This window comes from Gobius niger, assembly GCF_951799975.1.
Source record: "Gobius niger genome assembly, chromosome: 22".
NCBI classification, from domain to species: Eukaryota; Metazoa; Chordata; class Actinopteri; order Gobiiformes; family Gobiidae; genus Gobius; species Gobius niger.
Window position 1 is genome coordinate 11,046,747 of NC_136873.1, and position 13,307 is coordinate 11,060,053.

General features: G+C 37.5%; 1 protein-coding gene across 1 annotated transcript in view; it reads left to right on the forward strand.

Annotated features, from left to right (window-relative positions):
* Nucleotides 1–442: 442 nt before the first annotated feature.
* usp19 (ubiquitin specific peptidase 19) overlaps nt 443–13,307 on the forward strand; it is a gene marked incomplete at its 5' end in the record, with an annotated part of 42,165 nt that continues 29,300 nt past the window's right edge. The window contains 6 exon segments of the mRNA XM_079581211.1: nt 443–539; nt 635–850; nt 4,295–4,487; nt 7,719–7,867; nt 11,842–11,970; nt 12,042–12,178. Of these exon segments, the coding sequence (XP_079437337.1) occupies nt 443–539; nt 635–850; nt 4,295–4,487; nt 7,719–7,867; nt 11,842–11,970; nt 12,042–12,178 (921 nt within the window).

The window sequence follows — 13,307 nt, forward strand, 5'->3', positions numbered from 1 at the left end:
GTGACAAAAATTCAACAAAGATGTGACAAAAATGTGACAAAAACTCAACCAAAAAGTGACAAAAACTCAACCAAAAATGTGACAAAAATTCAACAAAAATGTGACAATTTTATTTTTTTTAAATGACAAAAAATCAACAAAAATGTGACAAAAATTCAACAAAAATGTGACAAAAATTCAACAAAGATGTGACAAAAATTCAACCAAAAAGTGAGAAAAATCAAACAAAAATGTGACAAAAATTCAACAAAAATGTGACACATTTTTTTTTTTAAATGACAAAAATTCAACAAAAATGTGACAAAAATTCAACAAAAATGTGACAAAAATTCAACAAAAATGTGTGGCCAAACTAGACATTCAGCTAAAAAGATAAAATAGTTTAAAACAAAACCATTAAAAAACATAAATAAGCTTGAACTGTAGTCCTTAAATTAGTCGGATGGGGGCAGCATTGCGCCTCCAGGTGTTTAATCTGCCGGAAATTGCAAGTAGAAGAAGAAGAAGCTGTGAACGCGCGTCCCCGCAGCAGGTGCACGGTCACGCGCACCAGATGACACTGACCTGGATGAATGAGAGCCTCCACAAGCTGACCTGAACAACACTAGCGCTACATTCTGGATTAAAAATAAAGATGCACACGCTCCCGCGGCCGAACCTGAGCCCCGGGTGAGAGGAGCGGACAGCGGTGTGGAGCAGCAACCCGGGCCCGCGGAGGAGCTGCGGCCTGCGGGGAAGAGAAGCAGCCGAGGCCGGCGGAGGAGCTGCGGCCTGCGGGGAAAGCCTGTCTGCGGCACCGGCCTTTGTCTCGGCCGGTCCGGTATCTCCTCTGGACCCCCGTCCCCCCCCCGTGAGTGACACCCGCCCGTTTCAGGAGCCTCGTCCCGACCGCTGTCACCGCTTCATGTTCATCAAAAACGGACTTTTATCCGAACCGCGGCGTTAGCATTAGCATCTGCTAGCTGTTAGCTGTTAGCGCTAGCACACGGCGAATGACATTAGCGTCAGGAGGAAACGGCGTTTAGAACAAAAAACACGTATCTCTGGGAAAGACAAACTTTAACCCGGGATATGTGTTTTTAACCGGACCGTCTGACTCGGTTTAGTTCACAAAACAACTCGCTAATCTTGACAAATTTACGCTAATGTCACTGATTTAAGGCTAACGCTACTTAGCACTGGCGCTAGCTTCAGGAGGAAAAGGCGTTTGGACCAAAACACCTTCATTTCCGCTAAAGACGCACTTTAACCCGAGGTGTGTGTTTTAAACTGGACCGCCTGACTCGGTTTATTTAAATAAATAACTCTACAATCGTGACACATTTACGCTAATGTCATATAAGGCTAGCGTTACGTTGTTTGTAACAGAGTTGTGTCGGTGTATCAGGTGTCAGTTCTAAACACAGCAGGTCGTTGAGCTCACATTTGATGCTAATGTTCGGGACTGACACACAAAATCCTTTATGTTGATTATAATACTTAAAATAATGGCAAGAATAATGTCGTGTCTTCATTTACGTGTTTATTTATCCCGGTGTGAGTCATAACAAACCGATCTCTGGGCTTGCTAGCTTTAGCTTTAGCTTTGTTTATTTGTTACAACTTGAACCAACGCTCTGGTAAAAGCCACACTGACTCACTCACTCACGTTACATCTTTATTAATGTGTGCTTTTAGTGTCTGCATATCTTTTAAGCATATTTCTTGTTATTGCGTAGCTCGTGGCCCGTTTTATGCTAAAGAAACGAAAGTGTAAGTAATTCGATCCGGCGTCACCGCAGCCATATTGTTATTCTTTTAAAAAACTTGTTGTTCGTGTCCATTATTACGTGACTCATGCGACGTTTCTGTTGTTAAATGGAGGCACAGTGGACGAGAGGATGTTGAAAGAGTTTCTGCGGTGAATGGAGGACAGTAGATGTATTGATATCTTGGTATAACCGGTGTCTTTTTGACTCAAACGTTTGAACTTTAACCTCTTGATCCCCGGATGAACCGAGCACATGTTCTACAGTTTGGCCGTACTCAAATCTAAGCTTCTTGAAAAAAACTTGCGACAAAAGAGCAGCAAAAATGAGACAAAAACAAGGATGAAAACGCAATAAATAATAGGGGTGTAACGGTACGCTAAAATTGTATTCGGTTCGGTTCATAGTTCAGGAGGGCTCGGTTCGGTTAATTTTCGGTACAAATAAATAAGAACTAACAAATGTTTTCTTTTGAAAAGCTGCCAATACATAGGGCTGTGCAATTAATCGAAATTCGATTACGATTTCGATTACAACAGTAAACGATTACAAAATTAGCATAATCGCAAAAAATCGATTATAATTTTTTTTTCTTTTTTTTTTTCAAATGTTTAATTTTGGGATTTTTGTCACTTTTTTGCTGGATTTTTGTCTTTTTTTAATGTATTTTTGTCACTTTTTTGATGGATTTTTGTCTTTTTTTTGATGAATTTTTGTCACTTTTTTGCTGGATTTTTGTCACTTTTTTGCTGGATTTTTCTCTTTTTTTGCAGGATTTTTGTCTTTTTTTTTTTAATGGATTTTTCTCTTTTTTTTATGTATTTTTGTCACTTTTTTGCTGGATTTTTGTCACTTTTTTGCTGGATTTTTCTCTTTTTTTGCAGGATTTTTGTCTTTTTTTTTTTTAATGGATTTTTCTCTTTTTTTTATGTATTTTTGTCTTTTTTTGCTGGATTTTTGTCATTTTTTGCTGGATTTTTGTCATTTTTTTGCTGGATTTTTGTCACTTTTTTGCTGGATTTTTGTCTTTTTTTGCTGAATTTTTGTCATTTTTTTGATGGATTTTTGTCACTTTTTTGATGGATTTTTGTAATTTTTTTGATGAATTTTTGTAATTTTTTTGATGGATTTTTGTCATTTTTTTGCAGAATTTTTGTCATTTTTTTGATGGATTTTTGTATTTTTTTTGATGGATTTTTGTCACTTTTTTGCTGGATTTTTTTTAAAGGCAACAAATAATCGTTTGAATAATCGTGATTTCAATTATGACAAAAATAATCGTGATTATTTTTTCAATAATCGAGCAGCCCTAGAACTAACACAATTTTTCTTTTGAAAAGCTGCCAATACACAATAGAATTCTTGCATTAAGTTTGAGCTTTTTCATGAAGTGCTGGTATAACTTTTTGGCTGAAGTGCGGACGTGATGGGATATTGTAGCGAGGCTCAAGACTTTTAATCAAATACTTAAAGGAATAGGCCACCGTTTTTACATACTGAGATATGTTCTTACCTCACTTTAGCCGAGTTAATATATCCCCGTCTGGTCTTTGTCCGTGCGCTCACACATACGCAGCCTCTCCCACATGTCATATAGCTCCAAAAAAGCTCACGATAGAAGCTACCAAGCTCTTCCACGTGTTCCCTATTTAAATAAAGTTACGTGAAGTGTTTTCACGCGAAGTATGTTTACACAGAAATGTAACATGTCGATTTTATAAGCAGATAAAAAGGGGGACTATATTGTGAGGCGTAATGATACGAGGAGTAAAACGTCCGCGCAGTAACTCCTAAAGGTTATTGATGGAATAAAATGTGACAAATTTTATAGAAATTTGTCACATTTTATTGATTTTTTGTCACATTTTTATTGATTTTTTTGTCACATTTTTATTGGATTTTTGTCACTTTTTTGTTGATTTTTTGTCACATTTTTGTTGATTTTTTGTCACATTTTTGTTCATTTTTTGTCACATTTTTGTTCATTTTTTGTCACATTTTTGTTCATTTTTTGTCACATTTTTGTTCATTTTTTGTCACATTTTTGTTCATTTTTTGTCACATTTTTGTTCATTTTTAAATCATTTTTTCTATCATTTTTTGTTTTTTCTCACGTTTTTGTAGTTTTTTTTTTTAGTGTTTTTCACATGTTTTTGTTGACTTTTCATCCCCTTTTTCTCGCTATTTTGATGCTTTTCTTTTTAGCTTTTAGATTTGGGTAAAGCTCGGTTGAGGCGGGACCGGTGGCCCTTCTGTGCTCTTCCAGAACGGACATATGCCCCTGTCTGATGTGGTCATTCTCGCGTCCGCAGTGGCATTAGCTCTACCGTGTGGTGCATCATGGGAAATGTAGTTCTACCTTGTTTAACGCAGTTTACCATCCATATAATATGAATAAGAAATCCCCTCTCTTGTGGCTGGATGTTCTGGTTTAATTTATCGTATTCAATCCAGAACTCTTTCCCTGATCACATCGAAGGTCACGCAGAAGTACGCCATTTTGTAATCCGATTCTTGTTCTTTATCTGTGTCTGTTCCACCTCCAGAACCCCGTTCCTCGTTCGCTTTCCTGATTCCGCTTTGGGAGAGTTCCGACCTCAATCATCGCCAAAATAGCCGGCCCGGGCAGGAAGAGGCACCCCTCGGATTCAGAGCCCAGCAGCGGAAGCGAGAGCGGCGACGGGCGGCCGGTGAGCGCCAAGTGCCTGAGGATGGACGGCGGCGCAGCAGGAGGAGGAGGTACGGCCCAGAATAGTGGTGCTAGTGCTAGTGCTAGGCTAGTGCAAGTCTATGGTAACTAGTAGCCTGCATTAAAGCACAGTGCACCTGAGGCAAATCAATTATAACACCAGATTTAACCATATTAACCTCTTAACTCCCACCTGAACAGATCCCATTTTCTCCAGTTTGGCTTTAACCTAGTCAAAAAGCTTCTTGGGAAAAAAGCACCAAAACAGCCACAAAAAATTAGAAGAAAACCAGGATGTAAATGTAAAAAATTCAACAAAGATGTGACAAAAATTCAACAAAAATGTGATAAAAATTCAACAAAAATGTGATAAAAATTCAACAAAAATGTGATAAAAATTCAACAAAAATGTGACAAAAATTCAATCAAAAAGTGACAAAAATTAAACCAAAATGTGATAAAAATTCAACAAAAAGTGACAAAAATTCAACCAAAATGTGACAATAATTCTACAAAAATGTGACAAAAATTCAACCAAAAAGTGACAAAAATTCAACCAAAATGTGACAAAAATTCAACCAAAAAGTGACAATAATTCTACAAAAATGTGACAAAAATTCAACCAAAAATGTGACAAAAATTCAACCAAAATGTGACAAAAATTCAACCAAAAAGTGATAAAAATTCTACAAAAATGTGACAAAAATTCAACCAAAAAGTGATAAAAATTCAACCAAAAAGTGATAAAAATTCAACCAAAATGTGACAAAAATTCAACCAAAATGTGACAAAAATTCTACAAAAAGTGACAAAAATTCAACCAAAAAGTGACAAAAATTCAACCAAAATGTGACAAAAATTCAACCAAAATGTGACAAAAATTCAACCAAAATGTGACAAAAATTCAACCAAAATGTGACAAAAATTCAACCAAAATGTGACAAAAATTCAACCAAAATGTGACAAAAATTCAACCAAAAATTCAACCAAAATGTGATAAAAATTCAACCAAAATGTGACAAAAATTAAACCAAAATGTGATAAAAATTCAACCAAAATGTGACAAAAATTAAACCAAAATGTGACAAAAATTAAACCAAAATGTGACAAAAATTCAACCAAAATGTGACAAAAATTCAACCAAAAAGTGACAAAAATTCAACCAAAATGTGACAAAAATTCAACCAAAAAGTGACAAAAAATAAACCAAAATGTGACAAAAATTAAACCAAAATGTGACAAAATTTAACCAAAATGTGACAAAAATTAAACCAAAAAATGACAAAAATTCAACCAAAATGTGACAAAAATTAAACCAAAAAATGACAAAAATTCAACCAAAATGTGACAAAAATTAAACCAAAAAATGACAAAAATTAAACCAAAATGTGACAAAAATTAAACCAAAATGTGACAAAAATTCAACCAAAAAAAATGAAAAAAATTCAACCAAAATGTGACAAAAATTCAACCAAAAAAAAGACAAAATTCAACCAAAATGTGACAAAAATTCAACCAAAAAAAAGACAAAATTAAACCAAAATGTGACAAAAATTCAACCAAAAAAAAGACAAAATTCAACCAAAATGTGACAAAAATTCAACCAAAAAAAAGACAAAATTAAACCAAAATGTGACAAAAATTCAACCAAAAAGTGACAATAATTCTACAAAAATGTGACAAAAATTCAACCAAAAATGTGACAAAAATTCAACCAAAATGTGACAAAAATTCAACCAAAAAGTGATAAAAATTCTACAAAAATGTGACAAAAATTCAACCAAAAAGTGATAAAAATTCAACCAAAAAGTGATAAAAATTCAACCAAAATGTGACAAAAATTCAACCAAAATGTGACAAAAATTCTACAAAAAGTGACAAAAATTCAACCAAAAAGTGACAAAAATTCAACCAAAATGTGACAAAAATTCAACCAAAATGTGACAAAAATTCTACAAAAAGTGACAAAAATTCAACCAAAATGTGACAAAAATTCAACCAAAATGTGACAAAAATTCAACCAAAATGTGACAAAAATTCAACCAAAATGTGACAAAAATTCAACCAAAAATTCAACCAAAATGTGATAAAAATTCAACCAAAATGTGACAAAAATTAAACCAAAATGTGATAAAAATTCAACCAAAATGTGACAAAAATTAAACCAAAATGTGACAAAAATTAAACCAAAATGTGACAAAAATTAAACCAAAATGTGACAAAAATTCAACCAAAAAGTGACAAAAATTCAACCAAAATTTGACAAAAATTCAACCAAAAAGTGACAAAAAATAAACCAAAATGTGACAAAAATTAAACCAAAATGTGACAAAATTTAACCAAAATGTGACAAAAATTAAACCAAAAAATGACAAAAATTCAACCAAAATGTGACAAAAATTAAACCAAAAAATGACAAAAATTCAACCAAAATGTGACAAAAATTAAACCAAAAAATGACAAAAATTCAACCAAAATGTGACAAAAATTAAACCAAAATGTGACAAAAATTCAACCAAAAAAAATGAAAAAAATTCAACCAAAATGTGACAAAAATTCAACCAAAAAAAAGACAAAATTCAACCAAAATGTGACAAAAATTCAACCAAAAAAAAGACAAAATTCAACCAAAATGTGACAAAAATTCAACCAAAAAAAAGACAAAATTCAACCAAAATGTGACAAAAATTCAACCAAAAAAAAGACAAAATTAAACCAAAATGTGACAAAAATTCAACCAAAAAAAAGACAAAATTCAACCAAAATGTGACAAAAATTCAACCAAAAAAATGACAAAAATTCAACCAAAATGTGACAAAAATTAAACCAAAATGTGACAAAAATTAAACCAAAATGTGACAAAAATTCAACCAAAAAAAAGACAAAATTCAACCAAAATGTGACAAAAATTCAACCAAAAAAAAGACAAAATTAAACCAAAATGTGACAAAAATTCTACCAAAAAAAAGACAAAATTCAACCAAAATGTGACAAAAATTCAACCAAAAAGTGACAAAAATTCAACCAAAATGTGACAAAAATTAAACCAAAATGTGACAAAAATTAAACCAAAATGTGACAAAAATTCAACCAAAAAGTGACAAAAATTCAACCAAAATGTGATAAAAATTCAACCAAAATGTGACAAAAATTCAACAAAAATATGACAAAAATGGACTCTGCTCTATATTGAGCAGAGTCCACCGTGTGCTGGTTCAGAACGTGTTGCAAAGTGATGAAGAACCTCCCGTGGTCGTCACTCGCTGTTGAACTGTCGCTGTGTGTCCCGTAGGAGGCGGGCGGGCGGGGCACAGAGCCGGGGCCACGGACAGCTCCAGCAAAAAGAAGCAGAAGGACCGAGTGAACCAGGAGAGCAGAGAGGCCAAACGGGCGTCGGCCACAGACCGGGTCATCGCCGAGGTCAAGAAAGGTCAGTCCCTTTGTCCTGTTTTATAAATGTAGTTTAGTATTAACAATTATACTCAGGGCTCTCGACTGCGACCAAAATGCTGGCATATGCGACTATTTTTAGAGAATGTGCGAGCAAAAACAAAAGAAAGAAGCTTGTTTTAGAGCGCAAACGGAGAGCTTACGGAGAGCTAGCATAAAGCTAATAGAGCTAACGTAAAGCTAACAGAGAGCTAGCATAAAGCTAGCAGAGCTAGCATAAAGCTAACAGAGAGCTAGCATAAAGCTAACAGAGCTAACGTAAAGCTAACAGAGAGCTAGCATAAGGCTCACAGAGAGCTAACGTAAAGCTAACATAAAGCTAACAGAGCGCTAGCATAAAGCTAACAGAGCTAACGTAAAGCTAACAGAGAGCTAGCATAAAGCTAACAGAGCTAACGTAAAGCTAACAGAGCTAACGTAAAGCTAACAGAGAGCTAACGTAAAGCTAGCAGAGAGCTAACGGAGAGCTAACGTAAAGCTAATGGAGAGCTAGCGTAAAGCTAACAGAGCTAGCGTAAAGCTAACACAGCGAACGTAAACTTAGAGCTAGCGTAAACTTAACAGAGAGCTAACATAAAGCTAACAGAGAGCTAACGTAAAGCTAACGGAGAGCTAACGTAAAGCTAAGAGAGCGAACGTAAAGCTAACAGAGAGCTAACGTAAAGCTAACAGAGAGCTAACGGAGAGCTATCGTAAAGCTAACGGAGAGCTAACGTAAAGCTAACAGAGAGCTAACGGAGAGCTAACGTAAAGCTAACAGAGAGCTAACGTAAAGCTAACAGAGAGCTAACGGAGAGCTAACGTAAAGCTAACGGAGAGCCAGCGTAAAGCTAACGGAGAGCTAGCGTAAAGCTAACAGAGCGAACGTAAACTTAACAGAGAGCTAACATAAAGCTAACAGAGAGCTAACATAAAGCTAACAGAGCTAACATAAAGCTAACAGAGCTAACATAAAGCTAGCAGAGAGCGAACGTAAAGCTAACAGAGCTAACGTAAAGCTAACAGAGCTAACGTAAAGCTAACAGAGCTAACGTAAAGCTAACGGAGAGCTAACGTAAAGCTAACGGAGAGCTAACGTAAAGCTAACGGAGAGCTAACGTAAAGCTAACGGAGAGCTAACGTAAAGCTAACGGAGAGCTAACATAAAGCTAACGTAAAGCTAACGGAGAGCTAACGTAAAGCTAACGGAGAGCTAACGTAAAGCTAACTGAGAGCTAACGTAAAGCTAACAGAGAGCTAGCGTAAAGCTAACAGAGAGCTAACATAAAGCTAACGGAGAGCTAACATAAAGCTAACGGAGAGCTAACATAAAGCTAACGGAGAGCTAACAGCTGCTGTTATGACCCGCCCTCTCCCTCAGCCGCAGCAGATTCAGCTCCTGTATTTTATTTAGGTTTTAGGCTAAAACAGGTACTTTTTGCCTGTGATTAACACGGTCTTAATTGGCTTTAATACATAATTTTCTAAGTAAATATCCTGTAAGTGACAGTGAGGCAAACAATTGTCAAGGAAGATGAATAATAATGGCTTGAAAACACAAAATTAAAGCAAAACAATGCAAAAGTTTTTAAAGTTTTAACATTATTTTAGTCATTAATAAGATCAATTATAAGTGATTTCGAACATGTTCATAATTGTCCTTGTTTTAATTGATTAAAATGGTGAATTTTGATATTGTGTCTCGAGTCTGTGCGACCAAATGGAAAACTTAGCACCAGCGCTACTAAAGTAAAAGTTAGTCTGGAGCCCCGATACTGTATTTACTGGATGAAATGTTCCACGGTGCGGCTTTAAAAGAACGTGTTAAAGTAATTCACCTCTAATTGCTGAGTCAGGATTGAGAGTTTGAAGAGCTGCTTCTGAGAACAGTCTTTCTGAGTTTGCGTCACTTTAAAGCAGGTGAACGGTGCGTGTGAAGTGTGATTGACGTGAGCTCTTCAGAGACGCTCCTTCAGAGTCCGTGATCACAGCCTGATCCTTCTGTGACGACTCTCTGCAATTACCACATTCTGAACACAATTACAGGTAAATGCTGCACGTAGACCCGAGCTCAGACTGACAGGAGCAGGAGCAGCCTCGCTACCTGCACAGGGTTCCCACGGAGCGTTTAGTAACTGCCAAAATGGACGCCTTAAAGGTCATTATAAAGCAAGGTGATACAGGAGAAAACAGGAGATTTTTCATACAGTTTTGTCGTTAGTCTTAACTATAATGATCACAGGGCTGTAGGGTTTTACTCATGTCCGATACTGGGGGTGTGAGTATCTGCCGATATCCGATATTAACTGATGCCAATACACTTTCTTAAAGTCGTTGCAAAAAAGGGAAAAAGTTGGTCCTTTTTCCTCCAGTGTGAGATCAACAAAGTCATCAATTATAGGCTATTGATTTAGGTCACATCAATATAAATGGCTTTGATTATTACTACTTGCATAACTAATATGTTCGATCAGTATAAAGTCAAAGATTCTCTCAATAAGAATGCATTGTTTTTGTTGTATAACTCATTAATTGTTCCATATCTGACCTATTGCATTGAAGTTTGGGGAAGTGCCTGCAGAACATACATTAATCCCATGTTTCTGCTACAGAAAAGAGCGATTAGAGTCTCCAGTGGAAGTGGATACAGAGACCAGACCAATCCTTTATTCATACAACTAAAAACACTGACATTCTGTGAATTAGTAGAGTTTAACCTTTTAAAAAACATGTATGAAGCTCACCTGGAAAGTTTACCAAATAATTTACAAAACAGATTCAATAAGAGAAAAAGCAGATGTGAACTAAAAGGTACTGAGGTTTTTACAAAACCCAGGTTTCAATCGGCAGCAAAGGAAAGATGTTTCTCAGTCTGTGGAACAGTCTCGATTGTAAAGTTAAAACTTCTAAGTCCATTGATGTGTTTAAGAAATATGTCAAATTATCAATGTTACGAAAATATGACACTGCGGCAGTGTTAATTTCGTCGACTAAAATATTTAGTCTTAATTTTAGTCAAAGCGATATTTTTGTGACTAAAATTGGACTAAAACTAAATGAAAAGTTTCTCATGAGACTAAAACTGTGACTAAAATGTCCAGATATTTGAGTCGACTAAAATCAGACTAAATAAAAATGAAAAGGAGAGACTAAAATCATCCAAACTTGTATTGAGCGTCTGAAAGAGCCTCAGATCATGTTTAAAGGATCAGCTCTGAGCTTTGTTCATGTGGAGCAGAAACATGAAGCAGAGGAACAACATTAAACATGATTAGAATCAATATTATCAATGCAAAGTCCACTCAATTAGTCTGAAATTTAGTCGACCAAATTGACATGCAATTTAGTCGACTAAAACTCGACTAAAATTGAAAAGTTTTTTTTTGACTAAATCTCGACTAAAATTAAAATTACATTTTAGTCAAAAGACTAAAACTGAAATAAAATATGTTGTCAAAATTAACACTGCACTGCGGAGTAGCTGACCAACTTTATTTATGGATTTTGTATTATGTGTTTTGATGTCTTGGACAAGAAAAATTACAAAAATTACAAAAAAATAAAAAAAAATCAACCAAAAAATTACAAAAAAATTACAAAGAAAAGACACAAAAAATACCAAAAATTACCAAAAAAATTATAAAGAAAAGACAATAAACGACAAAAAATTGACAAAAATGTGACAAAAAAATTACCCCCCCCCCCCAAAAAAAAATATGGAAATAGATCTGATGACGGGAGGAAAAAGTTCCATTTAGATGAGCTTTGTAGATCTTAGCTTTCAAATGAGGCGTTACACTGGCCTACAGGATTTGGGTAAAGCTGAACTGGAGAAAATGCTCAGTTCAGGCGGGAGTTAAGAGGTTAATACAGTCACCAATAGTATCTAATCATTTACTGTCCGGGTCTGACGCTTGTTTTTTTCGGGCTTTCGGGATCACGGAAGCCCATTTCAAAACGTTATTCTCGTTGCAGACGTGTTTCTGGACTGGAAGCAGAACGCCAGCGACGTGATCGTGCGTCTGCGCTGCGGAGACGGCGTGCAGAGCGCCGACGACGTGAGGACGAGCTTCAGCGACACGCACGCCCGGGTCAGCTTCCCCGGTGAGACTTTAACCACACACACACACGCCCCTTTAACGAGGATCATCATCGTTTCCGTGCTGCTGTTTCAGACGGACGCGAGTGGTGCTGCCCCCTGCAGGAGGAGATCGAGGCGTCCTGCAGCAGAGTCCTGTTCAAAGAGAAGGCGGGGCTCCTGCACCTGGTGCTGCACAAGAAGATCCCTCTGCACAGCTGGCCCTCGCTCATGGTACCACACTCTCACCCCTTTAAGGGAGCTCTTAAAGCTGGCCCTCGCTCATGGTACCACACTCACCCCTTTAAGGAAGCTCTTAAAGCTGGCCCTCGCTCATGGTACCACACACTCACCCCTTTAAGGGAGCTCTTAAAGCTGGCCCTCGCTCATGGTACCACACTCACCCCTTTAAGAGAGGTCTTAAAGCTGGCCCTCGCTCATGGTACCACACTCACCCCTTTAAAGGAGCTATTAAAGCTGGCCCTCGCTCATGGTACCAAACACTCGTCCCTTTAAGGGAGCTCCTCACTCATGGTACCACACTCTCACCCCTTTAAGGGAGCTCCTCACTCATGGTACCACACTCACCCCTTTAAGGGAGCTCTTAAAGCTGGCCCTCGCTCATGGTACCACACTCTCACCCCTTTAAGAGAGGTCTTAAAGCTGGCCCTCGCTCATGGTACCAAACACTCACCCCTTTAAGGGAGCTCCTCGCTCATGGTACCACACTCACCCCTTTAAGGGAGCTCTTAAAGCTGGCCCTCGCTCATGGTACCAAACACTCACCCCTTTAAGGGAGCTCCTCACTCATGGTACCACACACTCACCCCTTTAAGGGAGCTCCTCACTCATGGTACCACACACTCACCCCTTTAAGGGAGCTCCTCACTCATGGTACCACACACTCACCCCTTTAAGGGAGCTCCTCGCTCATGGTACCAAACACTCACCCCTTTAAGGGAGCTCCTCACTCATGGTACCACACACTCACCCCTTTAAGGGAGCTCTTAAAGCTGGCCCTCGCTCATGGTACCACACTCACCCCTTTAAGAGAGGTCTTAAAGCTGGCCCTCGCTCATGGTACCACACTCACCCCTTTAAGGGAGCTCCTCACTCATGGTACCACACTCTCACCCCTTTAAGGGAGCTCCTCACTCATGGTACCACACTCACCCCTTTAAGGGAGCTCCTCACTCATGGTACCACACTCACCCCTTTAAGGGAGCTCCTCGCTCATGGTACCACACTCACCCCTTTAAGGGAGCTCCTCACTCATGGTACCACACTCACCCCTTTAAGGGAGCTCCTCGCTCATGGTACCACACACTCACCCCTTTAAGGGAGCTCCTCGCTCATGGTACCA